Source organism: Lepidochelys kempii, chromosome 9, assembly GCF_965140265.1.
Source record: "Lepidochelys kempii isolate rLepKem1 chromosome 9, rLepKem1.hap2, whole genome shotgun sequence".
Taxonomy (NCBI): domain Eukaryota; kingdom Metazoa; phylum Chordata; order Testudines; family Cheloniidae; genus Lepidochelys; species Lepidochelys kempii.
In genome coordinates this window covers 2,956,680-2,981,611 of record NC_133264.1, presented here as the reverse complement: position 1 = coordinate 2,981,611, position 24,932 = coordinate 2,956,680, and the positions used below count along the sequence as shown (strand labels likewise).

The window sequence follows — 24,932 nt, the reverse complement described above, 5'->3', positions numbered from 1 at the left end:
CTGCCATTCTCATGCCATTCATCTCCACTCTTCAGGGAGCCCAATCTTCTCCTCTGAGCAAAGGACAGCGCACTCTGGGAGCAGCACAGAAAAGCTGCAGGTCTGAAGCCATTTCAGCCCTCGCTCTGAGCCCCTGACAGCTCCAGAGTCAGCGCCTGGCCTCTGTTCTGCTACTTTTGTTAGCAGGAGAGAAAACACTTCCTAATTAAAGCCATCCATCCTAGGCAAACACCACAGCAGTGCCTCGGGCTGCCTGCACGCAGGCTACACTGGTGTGACTTACACCAATTTAGTTAGATTGGCGCAGCGGTGTGTGCAGTCTCCTAGAAGGGTAAAGCTGGTTCTGTCAGTTCAGCTCGTGCAAGTAAATTTACCAACACAAGCTAAATGGCTGTAAGCCAGGTTTAAGCCAACGTACGTGTCCACACACACAGTGCCACTGGCCTAACTAAATCAGGGTAAAAATTGCATCTTTAGTTACACTGGTGGAATTCTGTGTTGACCAGCCCTCAGCATCTCTCTCTCTTATTTTCTTTCCTCCCTTTCCTTTTGCCCTGAAAAGAAGTTTGGTTCTGGATTTCAGCCACTCATGCTGAGCAGAGTATCAGCGTTTGTCAGGGGTTTGTCTGCACACAAGTTTGCATCAGCTATCAGTGCAAACCCTGCGTGGACACTCTTATGTCAGCTTTTTGTGGTTCAACTATAACCCATTGCTAACAGAGTTCAGCTAAACTGAAATAAGCATGCTTTAAACCAAAATAAGAGCACCCAAACAGCCTTGTGCACTGGCTGAATGAAACCAGGTTAAAACCCCACTTTTAGGGAGGCCGGTGTAACTCTGGGTGTATAGACGAGCCCTGGGAGCTGCGGAGGATTTGGAGAAGATGGAGAGAGCAATGCTGGCCCACTGAAATGTTCTCATCTTAGGTAAATATTTCTGACACTGACAATACAGACCTAGGCCCCTCCCTCCTCCTTGAGGAATTCCTGTTGGGAACAAGACCGTTCACTTTTCGTCACCAGGAGGAAACTTCTGGGTTTGTTTCCAATGTAAAGTTAGTGCCTGTGAAGGGCACTAGGGTGAATAACCCTGGGGACCACAGGATGGGTGCATCAAGGCGAGCTGCCCATGTGCTGGCCTGATCACATGCCTTGCCCCTGGGGTGTCAGGACAGCCTCCAGGGGAGGGTGGGTAGTTCATTGTCTATGTGACACATTCTGCAAGGTGGACAGCTGGTGACTCGGAATTGGACTGAGATTCCCCCAGACTCTTGACAAAGGCTTCCAAGGAGCTATCAGAGATGGCAACACATTGTGGCCGTTTCAGACAAAGGTTGTATTTGAATTTATGACCTAGGTAAAAGGCTTGACCATCCCTGTACTATGCTCTTTACTCAGCCCGTACCCCCCGTTTGGTTAGGTTTTACAGCTCGTTCTCTAGTAACCCAACCTGCTGGCTTACGGTTTGGGACGCGCTGCGGAGCTCACAGCAAAGGCAGCTAGCCAGGCTCTGATATCGATGGTGCAGCGTGTTTCAAATCTGAAGCTCTTACACCACTGTCCCTGCTGTAGGGTATAGTCCCCACTCCACTCTGCTGAACCATAGTACAGTCTACCTCCCTTCTACCCATTACCCCCTGGGGGCTCACATCTGCCCCAGGGGAGAGGGAGTGGGAACTGTCCATACCTTCAATGGGTTTGGGTACAAAATGTGACGAGGGTTTGGTTTTTTTCACCCGGTTCCCCTTCATAATTTGACCTTCTTTATTGAGCCCCAGGAACCAGGCTCGTCCAGACTCCTGCTGCCGGTACAGTGTGGAAGAATAAATAACGTAGTAGTTTTCAAAGACCGATTCCTTAAATTTGCACTCTGGTGTGAAAATATCCTGCAGGGAGAGAGAGAGAACACAAAGCAATGGAAGGAATTAATCACTAATCACTTAAACCAGGCATCACTGGGAGATCATCAATGTTCTCTGTTATTACAGTCAGTTTAGTGAGAGAGAGAAATATACAGAGAGAGCAATAATATAGGGAGAGCAAGAATATGTAGCTCTAATCTCCTAAAATGGAAGGCTTTCTGGTTGATTGTAAACCAAACCCCTATGCTGTCAAGAGAGCTTGCAGTGGATGTGCTTTAAAAGTGCTCAGATATGGGCTAGCGTGCACAGATATGGGCCATTGCACATCCAAGCCTGGATCAGCGTGTGCAAGCAGCCATGGAGTGTGAAGGGACGGAGAATTTTAGAAGCCCTATGGCTGGGTGTTTCTGTAGGAACAATCTACAGTGTGTTTGATAACTGCCGTGTAAAAGGGGGGGCCGCAGCAGCATGGCTCCGTCACTCCTCTCCTGTTGTGGTTGCCTTTTCTGGGGCACAGCCCCTGCCTGGCCTCCCCAACAAGGTCTGCGAGCGTGTGGTTGCCAGCAGCAGAAACAGCGATCTCATTAAACAAATGCAGAGTCCACCTTCTGGCAAAAGGCAGCTGTGAAGGGAAGGTGTGCAAGGGATGATAAGAGATGGGGGTTTAAGCCACAAATTGCATTTTATCTATTAAAAAGTGGGGCAATAAGGAGGTGAGGGCACAAAGCCTGGAAACGTTTGAATAAGAAAAAAAAACAGGTAGATGAAAATTTGTTTTAAAGTGTAACCACGAGCCCAATTTCAACAGGGCTGGGCTCATTCCTGACCAAGAAGTGAAAATGACCAGGAAGAGACAGCATTCGATCCCTGCTCCTGCGACAGCCCCTCCAAACCCGCAAGCTACGCTGCCAACATGCCCTCTACACACCACAGTTCAATGGGAGCCTTTTGAGCTTTCAGTACCACTCCGGGTTATAGCACTGATCCCCAAGTGTTTTGGGGGGGTTATATAAACTATTGCTGGTATGGCAATAAATCCGATGTGCAACAGACCTGCATGGGCCGTCAGCCTTGAAGCCAGAGAAGATAAAGTGCAGGAGAAAATGTCCAGTTCCTGGCTGTATGCAGTGAAGTCGACACCAATCATTAGCACTGCCCAGACTGAAACCCAAAAAAAAACAACCCAAATGAATGGGTTGTTTGGCCATGTCCGATGGCATCTCTCTGGTTTCCTTGAAAATCAGCATTTCTGAGGGTGAGAGGAGGGGACGCAATGGCCTTTCCCAGTCCTTTAGAAAGGTATACGAGGCAGTTTGCCAGTTATCAGTGTTCCAGGCGATCTCCCGATATCGGTTCTCTGCAGTCACTGCCGTGAGGGGCAGTCACAAACACCCAGCCATTGTCCCGTCTTGGAGTACACAGCTTATGTGGGGTGGAGACACAGGCCTCTTACACTGGTGCTTTTCCCCTCAACTCCGCAGTGTCCTGGTCTGTGCTCTGAGATCTGTGAGAGTTGAGGGCTGGGCCACACACACTAACAAAGAAGAGAGACATTCTACTTCCCCAGTGCTCACCCCCCTAAGATCTCAAAGTCCCTTACCACGGCGGGGAAGCATTATTATCCCCTGAAACTGCTGTCATGGTCTGCCTCAATCTTTGTGGTCTCACAGTTAGACTGGGAGTGAGGGTACCAGGGTTTAGTCCAGATGTCACCTTGGAGAAATCATTTGCTACGTGACATTGGGCAAGTCATTTCCCCACTGCGTGCCTCAGTTTCACCATCTAAAAATTGGGATACAGGGCTCCTCTCCCTTTATAGGCTTATGGCTCGGTTTGTAGTCAGCAATGCTTAGACATCAAGGGGCCAGACTCTTAGCAATACCAGAGATCAAATAGATAGGTTGTATTTAGATAATGCAATTATTATTATTATTTATTTCTATTGTGGTAGCTACGGGAGGTCAGGGCCTCATGGTGCTAAGTACAGTACAAACATAGAACAGAAATGGCCCTGGCCCTAAGGAACTTATAACCTAAATCAGAGTGGATTTGTCCCTTGCATTCACATGCTGATAAAATAAACCGTTCTCCTCTAAAAGTAAAACATTTAAAAAATGTAAAGGAAGGTTGTAAGGCAGCCAAATAACCCTGCAGGAATCGCAACATGGAATTCCATATTTATTCTCTTTCACTGATTCCTTACAAAATGGGCTCAGTTTCTGTTAAAAAACCAAGAGGTTTCACTCCATCTGCCACTTCTGCCAGCGCATCCTGGGATCTTGAAATCAGCTGGGCTCTTTCTACCTCAGAGGTTGTCACTAGCAATAAAGATTCTGCACCTGGAATTTAGCTGATGCCTTTGTTGACAGTAAATAAGGCAGTCCAACATCCAGCTCATCTCCCCAAAAGGCACTGGCTCTGCAAGGGTAAGAACACAACCCTTTGCTTTAGGCTGCTCAGTGAGCAAATCTGACTTGAAGATGCAAAGGATGTAGATATGTTGGGGGAAAGGGTCCATTTTTACAGTTACTTTTCCAGTTATTGACCACGTGTGGGACCAGAGTCTGAAGTCACTCACACGTATGACTAAACACCTAAATCTGGAATAACTCCAGGTGCAACTGATATCAAAGACTCCTCTGGGAGGAATGGAAAGTGATCATAAAATGTAGAGAGTGTTTTTGGTATCCCCCTGTCACTACCACATGTAACAACAAATGGGATTTAAGTCACTTTTCCAAGCATGGCAGCGTGTCCTGTCAGGGACAGACAGACAGATAATCAGTTTCTTCTGCTTGGTGGTGGTGGTAAATGTCACACCCTTGAGTGTTTGAAAAGCACATTTATGTTATGGCATAATGTTTCTGGTGGGGCCATTAGCTGATGTCTTTGAGGATGCTGATAAGAGGTGATTGAAGCTGTCCACCCTACTTGTTCAATAGATGTCCTAACAAACTTGACACAGGCGGGTTATTTCATCTCAACTCTGGGAGTAGTCTATGATGTGTATTACTTTTAGCTGCTAATTTTACTAATACTCTTGAGTGCTACAAAGCAGGGGAAGGCTATTAAGATAATACCAGCAGATCCTCTACCAGCTTTACTGGCAAAGTTAATTATATTAACTCAAGCAAGGAACTGTTGTTTCACTTATCTCAGTCTGACTAGAGCTGCAAAGAAAGGGAATAACCGCAGATGTACTTAAATGGTTTCACACTAATAGGCTACAGAGTAACAGCCGTGTTAGTCTGTATTCACAAAAAGAAAAGGAGTACTTGTGGCACCTTAGAGACTAACAAATTTATTTGAGCATGCTCGGGGGTCGCATAACTAGTTAGCATGCCAGAGTCTCGTTCGGGGCAGGGGCAGCGTGCAGAGCCCCCTGGCTGCCCCTATGTGTAGGAGCTGGTGGGGGGACATGCTGCTGTTCTGGGAGCCATGCAGAGAACGACACACATGGAGTGGGGCAAGCCCTGGAGCCTGCTCCCCAGAGCCCGCTCCCGGCAGGAGCTTGAGGGCCAGATTAAAATGTCTGAAGGGCCAGATGTGGCCCCCGGGCTGTAGTTTGCCCCCCCCTACAGTAGAAGCTCCTACACGAAGCCTCAGAGGTCCCAGGTTCCATCCCAACAGCCGTCAGTTTTATTCTTGCATTCGGTACAGCCATTTAAACCGCTTCAAAATGGGAAGTAAACACTCCTGAGTCAGCGGCTTACATCCCTTATGTTCAGGTGACAACAACAATACATGGAGCAAGGTGGGGACGAGTCCAGGAGGGAGGGTTCAGCTTTCGTCTTCTGACTCTTGGGGTGTTTTTTATTCACGAATTCATTCCCTGCCGTGACTCCACGGACTCCCACAACCCATTCACACTGGCCCCCGAACCGTCAGCACATCTTAAAGATTACACCTGGTTAACAAAAAATAGAGTTTGTTGAACCATTTCTGGGGACAAAAACCAGCTTTTCAAGAAAAATAAATATTTTTGCAAAAAGATTTTAAGGGGGTGAAATTTTGCAGATTTTTTGGGGGAGGGGGAAGGACACAAACAGTCAAAAAAAGTTTGGTGAAATGTTTTTGGTTTTTGAACAGTGAAATTTTCTTACTGAAAACCATTTGCAAAACCTGAATTCTTTGCAGCTTGTGATTTCGATAATAAAACCAAAAACAGTTCAAGGAATTTTTTTTAAATTGAAATTTATGAAGTTTTCCCATGAAAAATATTTCGCGCTGTCTGACTAGCTCTACGACTGATTTTCTGGTCTCAGCCCACTTGGGCGGGATTAGAACCTGAGACCTACGAGTGCAAAGTTCTGTATCACAGTCCAATTCCCCTAGGACGGTGGTCCTCCAACTTATTTGATCGCCTCTCCTTCTGGTATCTGGAGTAGTTTAGGGGGCCCGACCCCCCACCACACAACTACATATACGGATATACATGGGGGCGGTGCTGCACTCGAATCAGTTTCGGCTTCTTTGTTTTTCACTTGAGGTTTTCTTTTCCCTGCCAACGATCCACGGTAATAAGAGCAAAAGCAAAACTGCGATTGTGATCCATGCTTAAAATTAAAAGTGCACACGGCATTGTAGCAAACGGGTTAACGTACAGATGGCAACGACTTTGTGTAATGCTATGCAAGCTTAACAGAAATCTGTCAAAATGCCCAGCGTTATTTAAAGTCAGATGCCCAGCGCCATCGGAGGACCTGATACTTTTGGACGAATCAGCTTGCTAGTAATTCATTGCTGTGGGTAAAATGGGGGCAGTGTGTTTTCTTCCCTAAAGCTTCCCTCACCTCCCCCCCAGAACACATTCCGCTCCCCCCAGTTTGAGAACCTCTGCCCTAGGAGAACTGCAAACTCCACTAAAGAAGAGCGAGTAGATTTGCCATTTAAAAAATAAATTTTGATCTGGTTTGTGCTAACTCTATTTCCTTTGAAAAATGCCTATCTGCAGGGCCACCCAGATGCTTGTGGAAGATTAGACTAGGGAGACGGCTCGATCTCTAGTCCATTGAGGCATGCACACTCAGCGAAAACAACACAGGAATCTGTCTGGGCTGCTTGCACTCTCCCAGGGATTAGCTACATTTCGGTTAACTGCCACCTGCCTGGGAAGCGATGACATTGCCCCCGGAGAAATGACTATAACGCTCTGTGAATGAGCAGCGCGGCTGGGCTGCACGGGGACTGCAGAGGGACTCAGCCCTAGGCATGGCAGCTCCGGAACCGCTGGGAAGCAGCTTCTGGGAAGGCTCCACAACCCCTTGTGCTTCGACACGATCACAGAAGGGAAGCGCTGTGGGACTGAGCGGCTGCAGTCTAACCACTGAGCGATCCTTCCGCATGGAGAGCATAATGGCAGGGCGAAGCAGGTGTCACACCCCAACAGCGCCGGCATAACAGTGCCACAACGTCGGACAGCGGGGGCTGCTGCTTACAGCACAAATGCAGCGTTACCCCCGACCCTGCAAGGCCCCGAGTGCCCTTGACTCTCCGGGCTTCGCAGGAGGCAGTCAGGACTGGTATTTGGCATGCTGTGTTCACCTGAACTGAAGTCTGGGGCAGGAGGCCTCTTACGGAGTTTTGCTAAATTGCTCTTCCTTTTCCTTCCCTTCATTCATCAGTAATGCACTTGGAGCGGACACATTCACTGATGGCTTAGCTGCAGAGGCTCTCCGTTTGGGCCTAATCCTGGCCGGTGCAGAGCCAGCCGCAATGCCACTCACAGTAGCAGGAACAACAGCAGGGTGCCCAATGCAATGCCCACTCACAACAATGGGTGTCTTTCCATGGATTTTGCTGGCTGTTGGATCCAGCCCCAGATGATCAGAACCTCTCAGGATCAAGCTCCCGTTCCCAATATTTCTGAAATCACCGAATAGAGAGAGATCTTTTTGTAATAAAGTTCTCCCTGCGATGTACATGGAAAGGAGAAACAAATGGCTTCGTGAAATCAGTCGCTGAAATTAGCATCAGTAAAAGAACGCAGCCATTCTGCGAGTAATATATGGCTTTGTTTAGGGAGGGATCTGAATTATGTGCACTGAAATAGCTCAATAATTTAATGCTGGAATAATGTTTTTGCTTTGTTCAGAGTATTTATGGGCTTCTCTTTACTTATGGAACAAGACTTGGGCCAGATCCTCAGCGGGTGTCAATCAGCAAAGCTGCACTGCAGTCAGTGGCAGGAGGACGATTTATACCAGCTCAGAATGTAGTTCACATGTTTTATACTTTTGTTAAATACTGAGTCTTTCCCACGTGTATTCATCTGAAGTAACGGCTAGGAATCCTAGTAAACATCTTCATTTTAAGAGCTGCATAAGAGCTGCATTTTGCTGAGCTTACGGAGGTGGCACTAGACATTATGGAAACACCTTTGCCATGTTTCCATAAACACTTCTCCACCCAAAAAGAAAGGATGGATTTGCAGGACGGTCTTTATTTCACAGGGATTTTTCTCCAGTTACAGACCATGTCAAGTCTCCCACTGACTTCCAGGAAAGCCATGCTAAATGTTGACCAGGTTGAGTACATAGATAGCATTAATATAATTTAACGTCATCATAATGTGCGGTGCTCTATGGATAGAATACAGACTTGGTTCCGACCCAAAAGGATGGGTAATTTACGGTTTGGTCCTGCATACCCTGATGAAGGGAAATGGATCTTTACTCATGCAAGTAGGTCTTGCTCACATGAGTAATCCCACTCAGGAAAACTGGGGTAGTCCCATGGAGAATTATGCCAGACAAGTACCCACACTGACTTCAATGACTTGACCACTCCCACTGACTTCCATAGGACTCCACGCCTGGGCAAGAATCATAGAATCATAGAAGATGAGGGTTGGAAGAGACCTCAGGAGATCATCTAGTCCAACCCCCTGCTCAAAGCAGGACCAACCCCAACTAAATCATCCCAGCCAGGGCTTTGTCAAGCCTGACCTTAAAACCCTCTAAGGAAGGAGATTCCACCACGTCCCTAGGGAACCCATTCCAGTGCTTCACCACCCTCCTAGTGAAATAATGTTTCCTAATATCCAACCGAGACCTCCCACACTGCAATTTGAGACCATTGCTCCTTGTTCTGTCATCTGCCACCACTGAGAACAGCCGAGCTCCATCCTCTTTGGAACCCCCCTTCAGGTAGTTGAAGGCTGCTATCAAATCCCCCTCACTCTTCTCTTCTGCAGACTAAACAAGCCCAGTTTCCTCAGCCTCTCCTCAAAAATTATGTTCCCCAGCCCCCTGATCATTTCCGTTGCCCTCCGCTGGACTCTCTCGAATTTGTCCACATCCTTTCTGTAGTGGGGGGCCCAGATGTGGCCTCACAGTGCCAAACAGAGGGGAATAATCATTTCCCTCAATCTGCTGACAACGCTCCTACTAATACAGCCCAATATGCCATTGGCCTTCTTGGCAACGAGGGCACACTGCTGACTCATATCCAGCTTCTCGTCCACTGTAATTCCCAGGTCTTTTTCTACAGAACTGCTGCTTAGCCAGTCGGTCCCCAGCCTGTAGCGGTGCATGGGATTCTTCCGTCCTAAGTGCAGGACTCTGCAGTTGTCCTTGTTGAACTGCATCAGATTTATTTTGGCCCAATCATCCAATTTGTCTTGGTCACTCTGGACCCTATTCCTATCCTCCAGCTTATCTACCTCTCCCCCCAGCTTAGTGAAATCTGTGAACTTGCTGAGGGTGCAATCCATCCTATCATCCAGATCATTAATAAAGATGTTGAACAAAACCAGCCCCTGGACCGACCCCTGGGGCACTCCGTTTGATACCGGCTGCCAACTAGACATGGAGCCATTGATCACTACCCATTGAGCCTGACGATCTAGCCAGCTTTCTATCCACCTTATCGTCCATTCATCCAATCCATACTTCTTTAACTTGCTGGCAAGAATACTGTGGGAGAGCACATCAAAAGCTTTGCTAAAGTCAAGATATATCACATCCACCGCTTTCCCCATATCCACAGAGCCAGTTGTCTCATCACAGAAGGCGATCAGATTGGTCAGGCATGACTTGCCATTGGTGAATCCACGTTGACTGTTCCTGATCACCTTCCTCTTCTCCAAGAACTCATCTGAGTTTTCAGGAGCCAGGATCTCTCGATACCAGAGCATCTTACTAATGGATCTTGCTTCTAACTTCTGACCTGACCATTGTCACTAATACTGTCATCATGTGCATTTTTTAAATTGCTTGACGAAGAAAAAGAGCCCAAACCTGCCTGATCAGCGCTGACCTCAGGGGGGCTGTACATATTACAATCCTGACACTCACGTAGCCTCCAGTTTAACAAAAGCAGACACAAAGGCTGCATGCTTTAACTCCTCTCCTGCAGCCGAACTGCTCACTTCCATGCTTCCATGGCCAGCAATGGCTGTTCGTGCACGCACCCAGGCACGCACACGCACGCACACAGCGGTAAGTTAAAGGCGGGTGAACAGGCCCGGGGAGCTAACAGACTGTGGGATTTGAGACTGACAGCAGAGTGGCTTTACGTATGGCATTAGTTCTGAGCTGACAGCATAGCCAGCAATCTGGCGGCAAACACACTAACCTAGAGAGTTTGCAAATGAAATATTTGATCCTTTGCTTCCTTTCCCACTAAAGATGGCCCAAAATTAAGATCCAGGATCAGGTCCAGATTTTGTCTCCGAGAGCCCCAAAACTCAGAGTATGTTTGGATTTAAGGGGCTGGTTTGTCCCCTTTATGCAACATAAACTTAGGATTCAAATAAAAGTCCAGATTTTAATCCCTCTAGGCGGTTGGAAGACATTAAGAACTGGAGCTCTGGTCTCATTCTAACTTAACTTCCCTACAGAATTCAATGCTATGCTTTAAGAAAGCAATTGCCTCTCAGGAAATGAGAAATCTAACAATGCAACCACCACAACCGCTTCAATGATCATTTGGGCATGGGCAGATTCCAGCACAGATTCTGGTTTTCAATTCCTTATCTGAGAATCCCAACACATCCCTTGCCTCTGCTGCATTCTGGTTATCTGACCAAGTGTCTGAAATAGGTAACGATGCTATAAACAGCTCTTACTCTGAAGGACTAGCCGGAAACTCCTCTCTGCACTCAGAGCCATTGATTACCAGGCTGCGGCAGGAGGGGAAAACAAGATGCAGTTGTGTGACAGTTAAAATGGAGATTCTTAAATCAGGGGAAACAGAACCTTACCTCCCAGCCTGCAACGGACACCGAGGAAATGTAATCATGCAGAAACCCTAAAAATGAGGTGAGAGCAAATTATTTTATTTTGTAATCTCTGTGGGTCAGGGACTTCCTAGTCTGTTCAGTGCTAAGCACAGGGGGCCACCGACCCAGCCTGGGACTTCTTGGCACTGCTCCCATATAGATATCAATAAATAACGTTCATAGAACCTGGCATTCACAATAGTATTGACATTGCTGTATTGCCCTAGAGGCTGCAACTGAGATTCAGGCCCCATTGCACAGGGTGCTGGATGTACACATAGAAAGAGATGGTCCCGGCCCCAAAGAATGTGCATTATAAACAGGCCGGCTGTCACAGTGGAGGGACAAAGGGACTGCTCATTTCCCTATTTTACAGGCAGGAAATCTGAGCACAGAGAAATGAAGTGACTTGCCTAAGACTGTGGCAGAGGTGCGCACTGAACCCAGACCTCCAGCATCTTAGACTAGCCTCTTAGTCACAAGGCTACGCTTCCCCCCTTAAATGTAGTTGTAAGTTTACACTGATAACTCAGAGGGCGTTCTAGCTCTCCAGGAGATGGATTTACCGTTGTGACCGCTGTGTAAGACATCCCTCAAGAAGGCCCTGATCCACTTCTCGCTGAACACAGTGGCAACACTCTGACTTATTCAGCTGTTACAACCCTATCCTGGCCATGCTGTCACACAGCGTGACGACGTTTCACTGGCCCTGAAAGTGATTTCAGTTCCTTCCTCTCCCACAAACACCGCGCACAGGTCAGAGGGACACCCCAATGAAATTAGGCTAGCCCCCAAAATATCATGATGGGCACCATCCGTGCCCAACGAGAGGTAGGAATAGCATGTAGACAACATGTGTTCGTCTTTGCTTCCGGATACAGTCACATCGAGCTGGCAAGAAGGAGGGTGAGGACTCGCACACAGTTTTCGGCGTAGTCTAACTTTTGAAGCAACATGTCACCTGGGCAGAAGAGAACAGTACCTGCCCAGGAGCTCAAGAGGCCTATTACAGCCATAAGCGTCTGTTGTACTGAGATAGCCGCTTTGCTTTGACTCTTAAATTCAAACTGTAGGGTTTAGTGGAGACAAACCATCACTGACACACTCTCTATCTCTTCTAGCGCTGAAAAGATCGCCCTTGCCTTAATCCCAATTTCAAAGCTGTCATGGCCAGGGCTGGATATCCAATTTCCTTGCTGCTAAAACTTTCATCCTGAAATACACGGTCCTAGATCATTAATGTTTTGACAACTCACTGACAGACTGGCCACAGCTGACCAGTTAGCTGCAGGCCTTTCGGTCCAAAGCATCAGGCAAGGCCAGGTGGTGCTTGTATTGGACAGCCAAGGTCTTAGAAGCAAAAAAGAAATGTTACAAAGCCTGACAGCCGACAGGCTTTGGGTTTTTCCCCTCCCTTTGGCGTGCTTCTCTGCACAGCTGCTGCAGCATCCAACAGGAGAGAAAGGAAAGGCTGGTTTAATTCTGTACTTTCTAAATTAAAATACAGACTGGATAGCCAATCGGAAGGCCAAAGTAAAACCAGTCAGTATCTATGCCACAGGGTGCAGAGACCTTCATGGCCAATGGGGTCTTGTGGTTCAGGCACTTAAAAGAGTTGGGTTTAGTTCCTGGCTCTATCCCGGACTTGCTGTGTGACCCTGAGCAAGACGGTCTGGACCCAGAGTTTCAAATGGAATCCCGTATTGGGATTTTCTGGAGTTCTTACTGCATACGAACAACCCCTGTATGAGAACTGTGTGCTGAGGAAAGATCAGATATTTAATGTGATGAACGGCTCCTCCCCAGTGGCAGATGTCTTTAGGGGGGGAGAATGTGGTTTTCTGGAATAGCAGAGACGTCCTCGTTCCTTTGGGTTGCTTCTGGGGATTTCTATCTCCACGTTAGTGGGCAGCTGCTTTTTCTCTGAGGGTTCCCCATCCAAGTATGATCACGCCTGACCCTGCTTAGTTTGTGAGACCTGACAAAACCCACAGCCTAAGGCTGCAGGCTTGACTCTATTCATTATTAGCTTCGATGTGTACGTGATGTGAAACTGCCTTAGCCTTCCCTGCTTACAGCACAATTTCCCCGTGACTTAGCACACATGGACACCGAATATACACAAGGGCATATTGCATAGACCCACATCTTCCTGCAGCACATCTCAGACAGTTCTAGTGTATGACATCAAACGACCCATGCTGGCTGGGTCTCGGCTTGTCAGGAAGCAGGCAGATGGAACCTGCTGGGTGAATCAAAGCATTTTGCAATAGTGGCAATGTTGGGATTTTTCACTCTATTGCACACCTTCCCAGAGAATTCAGATTAGCTTTGGCATCTGATCCTGACCAGAGGTTAACTAATGACTGCAATTTCCAATACAAGATAAAATAGTCACTCTGGAGATAGAGTAAAATAACATAGTAACTCTACTTGTCATGATGCACAGTCAAGCATTCCTGCATTACTGATATTCAGAAAACTATGGGCAAGTATCTTTAAATGATGTGACCCAAAATACATCAAGCAAAGGAATCCAAAGTTAAGGACTGATTCCTCCTATTGCAGCAGTTCTCAAACTTAATGGCACCATGCCTCCCTTCTGACAACAAAAATTACTACCCAACCCCATGGGGTCATGACCCACAGTTTGAGAACCGCAGTCCTATTGGAATCTATTTATTGCAGCATGTACCACGTAGTACATAAACCTGCCCTCTTTCATTAGAAGATACTTGCCGTACAATCAAATGTTGTGTGTGTGCCTTCTATTTGATTTTAGTTTACCCAGGTATGTGAGCTAGTTCACTCATGGGACCAGACTGTAACAGAGCTGACATGGGATGTTTCTGAAATATTGAACCTTCTTATAGTGGTCTTGAAATATAGATGATACAGATCATGTGATTGAGCAGACATCTGAAGGCCAAACTATGTTGTCAGGTGCACATGTATGGCTCCTGTTAACTTAAATGCAGCAAAATCCTCATTTTCTAACCCAAAGGGATCTGTGGTGAGGTGTATATGCCAGTTGGGCCCCAAGTAAGATTCAGGATCCAAACATGCTGGAAAAATATGGATCCGGATCAAAAGTTTGCAGCTTGGGTCTATGTACAGCTCAGGCCCAATTCTCATCTCACATAGTTTTTACATTAGAGTTACTCTTGATTTACACTGGGGTTAATTGAGATTAGGCGCAGTCACGTTACCTCTCGGCCATCATAGTGCAGTTTAGTCGTTTGCAGTCTGAGAAGCACCACGGTCACCATGAATTTAGAAACATTCACCCCCATGACATGTACCAACATGAACCACAAGAAACAGCTTTATTTAACAAACGGTCAGCTGCTGAGTCTATTTGAATCTCAGAACGTTGCTTGGAGACAAGCCGGGAGTGGATCATGCTTCCCTGTCAGGGCCGTATGGGCATGGAAATGCAAGCAAAACCAAACACATGCAAAGGGAGGCATGTCTCCAGAGAAGGTTTGTGTTGCTGCCTGCTCTCATTTCTGCTCGTCCACAATCGAAATAAAACAGCAAGAACAGAAACCCATTTGCTCACGACATCACAATCCCTCCTAATTATCCATAACGTTTAATAGCAGAAGTGATCTTCTAATACCTCTGGATCACTACCACATCCTGAGGGTAGGATGCTGAATCCTGATTTGAGCCTGTCCAGGGCACCAAGAGAAGTCAGCAGGACCCACTAAGAATTTCTAAGCAAGTCAGGCTGTATTTCTTTAGCGGAACGAATGGTGGTTTATGATTGTTCCTGTTAACATTGAAGCTATCACCCTCATTACTAGGGAAGGAGAGTAAAAAACTAGAATCCTTCTGTAAAGAGTATTTCTTGGTGTTTGAAGAAAGAGAGGACCATGTAACTGTGAGCATCTTACTGCAGTCTTTAAATCAAGATAAAAACATGCTGTAAGTCAAACAGAAGTTATGGGTTTGATACAGGAATTACTTAGGGTTTGCCTGCACGGTGAGGTAATATGCTCTACGGGGGTGTGATTTCTAAAGCACACTAACGTGTTGCACATTAATTGGTCCATGGAGACCCTTTGGGTTCACTTTAATATGGTGCTGTTTGAAACAGAACCACGTTAAGTGTGCTAGGGAACCTTACATGTGCCCCAGACCAAACCACGTGTCCCACAGTGATTTTCTGCACTGATAGCACTGAGCTTTTTTCCCATTTGTGGCCGGCCCAAGCCCTGTGGCTGACCGTGATCCATCTAATTACCACCATAACCGAGTTACATTCTGACAGAATGTAATTAGGAAGATACACAATTGACTAATTAGCTACAATTTCACTCTTGGCCACTTCAGCAAACTGCGTTTGAAGACGTCCATCCATGTAAGTGACCACCGCAAAAAACCATGCCAGCCCCGGGTATCATTTGCCAGGAATCATAGAACCACGCCGCTAACCTGGCTCCTGCCTTACATTCCGGATCTAGCCGTATAATCCAATGCTTTGGGAGATAACATGAGATTGTTAAGTGGTGACAAGTACAACAAATGCTGAAATGAATTCTCTGTTTTCAGCGGCAGCGGCTTCTCAGAGACAAAAAGCTTTTTGAGTCTGCGGCATGCGCATTCGTATGTGCCAGAGAGCCTACAACGTTCTTCCTCACTGGAGCTTGTCAGAGCCTGATCTGCCATCCGTTAATCAATGGGGCAAGCTTCTGAACACCATGTGCTCCAAGCAGTAGGCTGGGGTCTCTGCAGGCAAAGGAATGAAGCGCGCTGTCGTTCTTGCCACGGCATTCCAGCACGAGTCGCCTAGCAAGCCAAAGCCAAGGAAGAGCTGGAAGTGGCTCACAGTTTCTCCAGCACCTCTCTTTTCAGATGAATAGTCCCTGGAATAGTTTCCACCACTTCTCTTGGGAGACTCACTGTATGGGTGGTTTACAACTACAGAAGACACTGATCAGTCAACAGCCATAGGCAGACGGGAGATGGCCAAGCTCTCAATCTGTGTCATTCCATTCTGCTATGTAAAATGTGTCCAGGTAATGGGACCCTGACCTGGTCCGCCTCTAGGCCCTACTGAAACATGTTTTGTAACAATAATAACAAGACTTTCCTCTCTACTTACTGTCCTAACGGCTCCATAGTGCCGCAGCATGCCGTGGAACTGCTGTCATGTTTCACACCCGTCGGAACTGCATTTCAGGGGGGCTAAGGGACAGGTTGAGTCTCCATGGTGCAAAGTGCCAAGCATATTGTGGGGGTTACCAGAACACAAATACACTGATTATTGCTAGTTAAGAATATACCCCAATTCTAACTGAGAGGGAAAAAACAATGAAAGGAGACTGATTGAAAAACTGGGGAGCAAACTTATTGTCCGTGTCCAGTTGTTGTCCATGCCAGCAAGTTGTTCCCGATCTTAAGTCAGGACTGGCTAGTCAAAGCGCTGGGGATTTTCCTTAAGAAAAAAGCCCTGGAAAATCCCAGTCGTGGAAGCAAGTAGACAGGTGGACACAGACCTCTATGGCACCATTTTCAAAAGTGTATTCAACTGGACCTCCAATGCACAGAGCACTTTTGAATCTCTTGTCACTAGTGACCAGAGAGAAAGAGCACTGGAGTCGTGGCTGGCAGCTTCACAACTCCAGGGGCCCAGTGTGTGGAGGGGAAGATCAGCAGTGCAAGTAGGGCGGTCTGGTCTGGTCCGCCAGGAAGATATTTATAGCTGGCACGGCATACAGGAAAGACATAGGAGGAGCAGAATGTGGGGCCACCAGGCAGCCCCACATCGGCAGCTCCTCCAGCGCAGCCGCTGTACTGCCCCCAGCCTCGCCCACCAGCCCTGTCCTCTGGCGGGGCTGCCTCTGGACAGACGGAGGAGACCCTGCGTGGAAGGGCTGGGAGCAGTACAGCCCCACCGGAGGAGCTGCAGGCGTGGCCGGCCAGTGGCCCCACGTTCTGGTCCTTTCGCTGCTGTGGTTCCGAAGTCTCTGGCGCAGCCAGAGGAGGACAGAGCCCCACCTCCCCCAGGTAAGGGGGTGGATCATGGGATGGGGATGGGGAGAGCGTGGCGGCCCCGGGCCTGGCGGAGTCACACGGAGGATCATGTGAGGAGGGCACATGCTCCCCTGCGGCCCCCACCCCCACCCATACCAGTAAGAAATGGATTCCACTTGCACTACTGGGGAAGATGCATCTGTATTCACACATCACAAGGGCGCTGACTGGATTTTTTGGAGAAATGCTCTCACCACACCCTGTGTATTTGGGGGGCAGCTAGGAAAGGAAGGAGATTTGGGGCTTGTCAGATCTGAAAATACCCCCTTTGGGAGTGACCCGCAATGAAAGTCCTCTTTATACAGCTTAATATTGGTCACAGGGGACTAAGGTACCTTTCTGCTCGGATGCCTCCGGATGCTGATTCCTGGGCACTGGGATCTATTTCTGAATGACTCTGAACCTGGCGAGCTCATAATTTGGGCAATGTAGCATCATGCCATCTGCTTCCCCACCATTCAAATAACAATGATTATTTGCCCCACTTCTGATCCTTTCTTCTCTACTTCTCATCTTTAAAGGACATGAAGACCCTTATTATTCCACGGTAGCAACGTTTCCATCCTGCGAAATGCTAAACATTATATCTCTACCCGAGTCATCATTTTATACAAAATCAATGGCCCAGAAAGTCGGCGACTACCCTAGGTTTCTGAGATATAGGTCGCATTGTGCAGTTGTTTTAAAAAACACTTCGAAATTAAACCTCTTTGGGTTCCAATTTAATTGAGCATAAAAATGACTTATTTTTCTGTCTCCCCGTGGTTACCTCTCTTATCTCACCGAGGGGGAAGTATGCAGTGTTGCTGTAGCGGGGTCGGTCCCAGGATCTTAGAAAGACTAGGTGGGGAGGTCATATCTTTTATTGGACTTCTGTTGGTGAGAGAGACGAGCTTTCAAGGGGAAGTGGCATGCAGAAAGTCGTACAAGGACAGGGATTTAGAGCCAAGATGAAAAGGGGACATGCCATTCTCCAGTGGGAGAACTCTACAGTCATGATAAAGTGAGCAAACAACAGAACCAAGGTCACTTTCCACCTGGCAGCCCAGAGAACCCCACTCCGCTGGAAAGCGCCAAGCTCCATATGGGAGAAATCAAATAAATCAAATAAATTGGTTAGTCTCTAAGGTGCCACAAGTCCTCCTTTTCCAGTTTCATGCAGTAATTTTCTGCATGTCTACTTCCTACCCTATACTGCGGTCGTATATTGCTGTGTGTGTGACTGCCACCCCTTTGGGGGACACACCGGGGAGCGAACCAGGAACCTCCAGAACTGATGGCATAAGCTGCTACACTGTAATTTGGGCTGTAACAACTCCAGCCCCCCTCCCTCCCACACACACTCACACGCAACCAGCAGCAGCAGCTCTTAAGCATTAATGATGTGAGGTTAGGAAATGAGTCTGGGATCAGTCTCTGAATGGGCTGAAGAACCAAGCCTATATGTAAGGAGCCTCCCAGTCACCCCCAGATACCCTCCTGCAAGTTCTGTGCTGTTATCTGCAACTGGCTTCTCTACTCTGAAATCTGACCAGCACAGCCTCAGATCCACGCACGTGCCAATGTTTAAGAAGAATCTGCTCTGGCGTGCGATGCTCTCCAGTCTGAAGCGACTATGCTCAGAAGTTCAGACATACGAGCTGGGAACAAACTAGCATTGCAGCTACTGCCAACACTGAAGTGAGGCGATCGATATTCTTATTACAAGGGGAGCCGAACCCATTTGCGCCTGCTTGTCCGTTTTGCTCTGGAGTATCGGCACCATCATAATGGGATGTACTCACAGCACTTGCTGCGGCAGGAATGGAATGCAGGTTGCATAACTTCCACACGGAAAAGGCGATCAGCCGTTTAAATACAGCCCTCCCTACTCACCGCCCTTTGAAAAAACCAGATAACCTGTCTGATTTTGCTGAATGAAGAAATATGAGCTAATCCCTGGCACCTGCACAAACCAAATGTGAAGAGAACCTCTCTGTTCCTGAGCAACTGCTCTCCCATTCTCCTCCATCTGGATACTGGGAGCATCGTATTCTTACTTTGACCTAATGCAGAGCAACAACCACAACCAAATGGCAAGGAACTGGCTGGATGTCCAAGAGATGAGATGACTGAGACATTTTCTCTTGTCATATGTAGACCCCCTCTCCCCCGTATTTAAGAATATGTTACACATCTAATTCAAATAATTCTTGTATTTCCATTCCCCCTGCAGCCCCTCCATCCTACCCTGCCATCTTCTGCAGTGCAACCATGCTGGTCTAGAACCAGGAGAGGCTCAGCAGAAGCGGAGGCAGGGTTTGCCATGTTGGAAAGTGGAAAGAGGATTCCCACATCGATCCTTGTGGCTAGGAGGAATGTACAGCGAGTAACAGTGGAGAGGAAAAGTGGGGCCTGGCAGACACAATCTGGGAAGGATCCAGGGTGGAGCAGAGGCTCAGTGACGGAAGCAGCAGCTGTAGCAGGACACTTGGTCCTGCCAAACCATAAAGGGCAGCTCGAGTTAAACATTGGTCAGTGGCCTTGGAAGTTCAGCACTAGAGAAGCAGACAGGAAATATCCAATACCAAGCGCATTCTCCTACAGCGCCCCTCTGCTTACAACACAATTCTGGGGAGACAATGAACTCCCTACAGGCAGGTTATTGAGTGTGTGCAGTTTAGGGTTTATTTGGGCAAAATTCACACTCCTGTAGAGAGACCGGAACCTCAAAGCCAAGGGCTATCAGGTGGATCTGAGAGGATTTAACCTTTGTGAACATGGCTCCTAGTGCCTATAGGACAGGGATTCCTGTGGGGGTATGTGAGACATCTCTGGAGGGTAATGGAGGAGTGTATTAGTTAATTAATTTATTTATTGCATTTCCATATAGGCTACTCAGATGAAGCTTTAAAACTCTGGGGGAATTTGTTATATAAAAATACAGTAGTTAATTTACTTCAAGATGTACCAATGAGAACACAGATACACAGAGCCCTCACCTCCGATCAGCGAACAGCGCGGGTTCAGTTGCCCAGCAACTGTCCGGTTTAACTGAGCTCAGAACTTAGGGGTTTTTTCCATTGTATAGATCGTACTATAGCTCTGTCTGGATGTAACCGTGAAATATGGACCGATGGCTCAAGACAGGTAGTGTTAAGAAGAACACACAAAGTATCAGTGCTGAGAAGCATGGGGTATGCGGGGAGCTGGTAGGACTGGAAGGGGGTACACAATAAGAAAAGTTTGGGAACCTCTGCTCTAGAATACAGAATGGATGGGCCTGATTCTCCTCTCGGATGAGTTTTGACTCCTGGCTTGCACTCGTGGAAGTAAGAGGAGAATGGGGCCCAGTATCTCCCAAGACTGAACACATTCGTTAAGGATGCCATAGCTGAAAAGACCATGGATATTTGTAAATCTAGGCCAGCTACTCTGGATGACCCTATTCACTGTCTCTGAATTTGACTTTATCATCATGAGCTTCAAGTATATTCCATCCTCCGTTGCTGGCAAGGCAAGGAGGTGGATGCAGACGTGGCTGAAGAGACCAAAGGTCTTCCTCCTTCTTGGAAGGCGAGACGCTAGACTCTGGACTGCAGGGGCAGAACAGGTTGTGGCTGGCTGAAGCTTACAGCACGTCTCCCTGCTGGGTTGTGGAATGTTTGAATACAAATGTAATTGTTAAATACCAGCTCCCCTGCAAGAGGAACAACAGAGACTGTCCTCCAATCTTCCCTGACCTTGGTGATTCCCTGACAGAATCCTTCTATGCATTTTAAATGCTGCTGCTGTATTAGTGATGAAGCTTTTCGCCATGTCCAGCGAAGAGGCTTGAGAGACTCGGAAAGTCGGAGATTGGCTCTTCGGACAGGTGACAAGCCCATTTCTGCTAAGCCAACATTTTTCAAATTGAGAGTCACTGAGCAACAGCACTAAAAGTGAGAGGAGATGAAAGCTGGAGATCACATCCCGGCTCCCAGCTGGGTTCCTGAGCATCCCCCACCAGCCCGAGTGTTTTCATGTACCTGATTAATTTAAATTGGGAGTTTCTGAAAACACAAAGTATAACACTCGGGTTCCAATCAGAGCGGAAAGGGCCTGCCACTGAGGAGCAGGGAGAGAACACTGAGCTGCGCTGCAAGGTATTTACTCTTCCGAGGATTTTTCCAGGGCTGGTGTTTTCAGTGTGCGGCTCTTTAAACTGAGACAAAACCTCAAGCGCAGGGTGGAATCTCTCCCTCAAAACAATCACTCCCTGATAATTCCTATGAGCTGTACTGTGGATGCATCTTGGATGGATGGATGCAAAGTGGAGAGCTCCTTGCACAGCCATCCTCCCCCCTGCAGGGTGGTGGGCTTAAGTGGAATCTTTGTCCCCTTTGTATCATCAGCCCCAGACAGCCCTTGGCATCGGGGAGCACAGAGATGAGGCAGGGCTACGGCCTTGTCCCCAGCCTTCTGCTCCGGTGTTGAGTTGGCGGGAATAAGCCTCTTCTTAAGGAATCTGGCAGTGGCCTGAACTCCTGGGAGCTCCCAGAAAAGCATTACACATCTGCACCCTCTTGCAACATAGGCTAGTGCCTCAAAGACCCAGCTCAGCCCCGAATTGGAGGAGGAATTCATTTCCTAGCATGGGAGGCAGCCGATTCTGCAGAATCCTGAGGTTTATTTCCTGGTCAGTCTGCAATTTGCTGTGAGACCTTGAGGAAGCTCTTATTACCTGCCTGACCCTCAGTGCATCTCTCTGTACAATGTTCCCTGACCTATCTCACAAAGTCCAAGGAAGCAAGTAATGTTTGTGAAGTACTTGCCACCTGTGGCCTCTTTCATCTGCAGCTCTGCAAATGTTGCTTTAATCTGGGCTTTTGTGACTGTGGTCAGGGGAGTCAATAAAATGGAAGGAGATACAGAACTAAGCATGCCCAAGCTACTCTAGATTCTGGCGGGGACATCTGACAGCACATATTCTCAAGCAAAGATTTTCCTCTGCAGAAGCCCTGCGTAGTCACCTTCTCACATCTGTACCTCCCGAACACGCTGGCAAGGAAGACATGTAACGGGCTTCAGAAAAAAAAGCATTCCCTGAATTTTTTATACGCCGAGTGCCAATTAAACTCCTGGTCTTAAGGCAACTTTTCAGAGCCGTGGTGGAACCAGGTTCACCCAGGCTTACTATTTCCTTATGCCATAGTATTCAAGTGACATCAGTGACAAAAATTCTGCCTCCTTTTACCATTGGCTGATGAACCTCAAGACGTTCCTTAAACCAAATTCATCCGGAGCTTTCTCTCCGCTCCAGAGCTTGGCTCAGTAACCCAGGCCTCCATGACTTCTAGGCTGGATTATTGCATTGCCCCTACTCAGGGCTACTCCTGACAGCAATTTGGGAGCTCCAGCTGATGAAAAATGCAGGACACTTCAACCAAAACCCCGGTATCTTCCTATTTGCTTCTGGGTGCGGTCAGGGTGTTAAGCTGTCTTGGATCCTGACTACCCAAGAAAACCACATGCATCCACAGAGCTGAGCCCATCAGTGCTCAGGATAAGACCATAACAGGACTGAAAGGGGCCTCCTGGGTCATCGACTCCAGTCCCCTGGTACTTCAGGCAGCCCTGCCATAGAATCTGATTCATAAACTTACCAAGCTCTCTACAGGCCCTAGATATAAGGAGCTGGTGGCAGGGAGTTCTTAGGGAAGGGCCACCAGGGCTGGAAGATGCTTCCCTAGATGGTCCATCAGAGCCAGAGTCATTTGGCTTTTTGAGCCCTAGGGCGAGGCCCTCTTTTCTGGAGAGGTGACTTGGGGTTCTCTGTGGGGGGATGAACTTTTCCTTCTTAGATAGCAGGCAGCAATCATGTGTTGTCCTTAACATGTATATGTGCCTCCTGGGACATGGAGATAAAGTGCGTGTTATAGATAAATATAACTCGAGGGTTTGGCCATTGGCCAAGTGTAGTGACAGACCCGAGGCTGCCGACAGAGAGTTAGGCAGAGGGGATCAGCAGAGGGTGTCCCACACTGTTCTAAGGGCATGACATTCAGCTCTGGGACAAGGGAAGAACAGAGAGACCAGACAGATCCGCCGCTGGTGTGGAGGTGTGTGAAAAGTGCTTGTGGGACATGTAAACTATTCAGGGGAGCAGCTGTGTCTCCCTGACGCAGGGCCGACCCCCTCCGGATGCAACTGCAAGGGAAACAATAACGCCAGAATGTGCGCCTCCTTCATAAGCAAGTAGATGTTCCCAACTCTCCAGGATTGTCCTGGAGTCTCCAGGAATTAAAGATTATGTCATGTGATGAAACCTCCAGGAATACATCCAACCAAAATGGGCAACCCTACCAGCAATAGGCAATGGAGACACCATGTACGGAAGATGTGAGATGCCTGAAAACAGTGGGATGTGCAGCTGTTCGACAGCTCCCGCCTTTGTGTATTTTAACAGCTTATAGTTCATAAAAAGAAACAACCGACTCTACCCCACTGAGCTAGGCACACGGCTCCCGTAGGTAATCACACGGTCCTGTTACTGCTATCCCAATTCTTCCTCCCACCGTCTCTTGTGATACCTTAATTTAGATTGTGAACTCTTTGGGGCAGGCCTGCCTTGTTCTGCGGGTCTGCCCAGTGTGCAGCACCACTGGGGTGCCAATCATGGGGGGTGTTACAATTTGAGACACAACTGCCCCATGCCATGTGTAACAGGTAACACACCACGTGCGTGCTTTGACACTCAGCTGAGTAAGCTATCCTACACTGTCTCATTGGTTACTGTGTCCTCTCACGCCCAGCTGACGTGGTTCTCTCCACCCGTTGTCTTTCTCAACATGCATGGACTCTAAGCATGTAGGGGCCGGGACTATCACTTTATTCTATGGATTTACATTCCTTAACATTAGGGGGCCCCCATCCAGGTACTACCATTGTCATCATCCCCATAGCTAGCTCTGATACAGTGCTTTTTATCAGTAGATCTCGAAGCACTTTACAAAGCAAGTCACTATCATTATCCCCATTTTACAGATGGGGAAACTGAGGCACAGAGAGGGGGCGTGATTTGCCCAAGGTCATACAACAGGCCAGTGGCACAGCCAGGTCTCCTTTGAACCCAGGTCTCCTGAGTTCCCGTCCTGTGCTCTATCCACTAATCCACACTGAAATATCAGCGACTAAAAGAAGTAGATATTCTAAAACTCTTCCCCCCGCATGACACTTACATGAGGTCTCATTTTGCTTTGAAACAGTGACCTGTTGGTTTTTTAATGCACACACGCATTCGGTAAGCTGTAAAAGAATGACTTTATTACCATGGATTCGCCTCAAAGGGTAAAAGTGAGCCAAAAATCAATTCCAGTTTGCTGACAAAAAGCAAAATGCTAATCATGGTGTTAGGGAGCTGACATGTCACTTGTTAGCACCTGCATGAATATTAATGAGTTTTACATAATACTTCTCTTCACTCGCTGTGCCACTCCTCAGCAGAGCCAGGCCCACGTCACGGAAACTAATCCACACAGACCTGGATTCTGTGGGTTCAGGGACACTGAAGATCCAAATGGTTTGGATCTGATTGGACCCAGTTTTCCCATGGTTTAATTTTGCTCTAAAACTCACAGAAATGAGCCAGATAGGATAGCATCCAATCTGTATGTGCAGTGACACCTGTGAACGAACAATTCAACCCTGGACTTCTGGATCTAACAGCATGACCTTCACCTGCTTGAACCAAAGGACCATGGCGCCAGAATTACTGAGGTATATCGGCACTTAAAGATACAGAGAGGTGCCTAATGGGATTTCAGAGGCACTGAAGCAGATTGGGC

At 47.7% G+C, this 24,932-nt stretch overlaps 1 protein-coding gene across 3 annotated transcripts in view; it reads right to left on the bottom strand.

Moving 5' to 3' along the window:
* Positions 1 to 24,932, bottom strand: part of FGF12 (fibroblast growth factor 12) — a 281,396-nt gene that overhangs the window by 7,808 nt on the left and 248,656 nt on the right. For all 3 annotated transcript variants that reach the window (XM_073359018.1, XM_073359017.1, XM_073359016.1), the window contains exon 4: positions 1,688 to 1,886. In XM_073359018.1, coding sequence (XP_073215119.1) covers positions 1,688 to 1,886 — 199 coding nt within the window. The remainder of the gene's footprint in view (positions 1 to 1,687; positions 1,887 to 24,932) is intronic.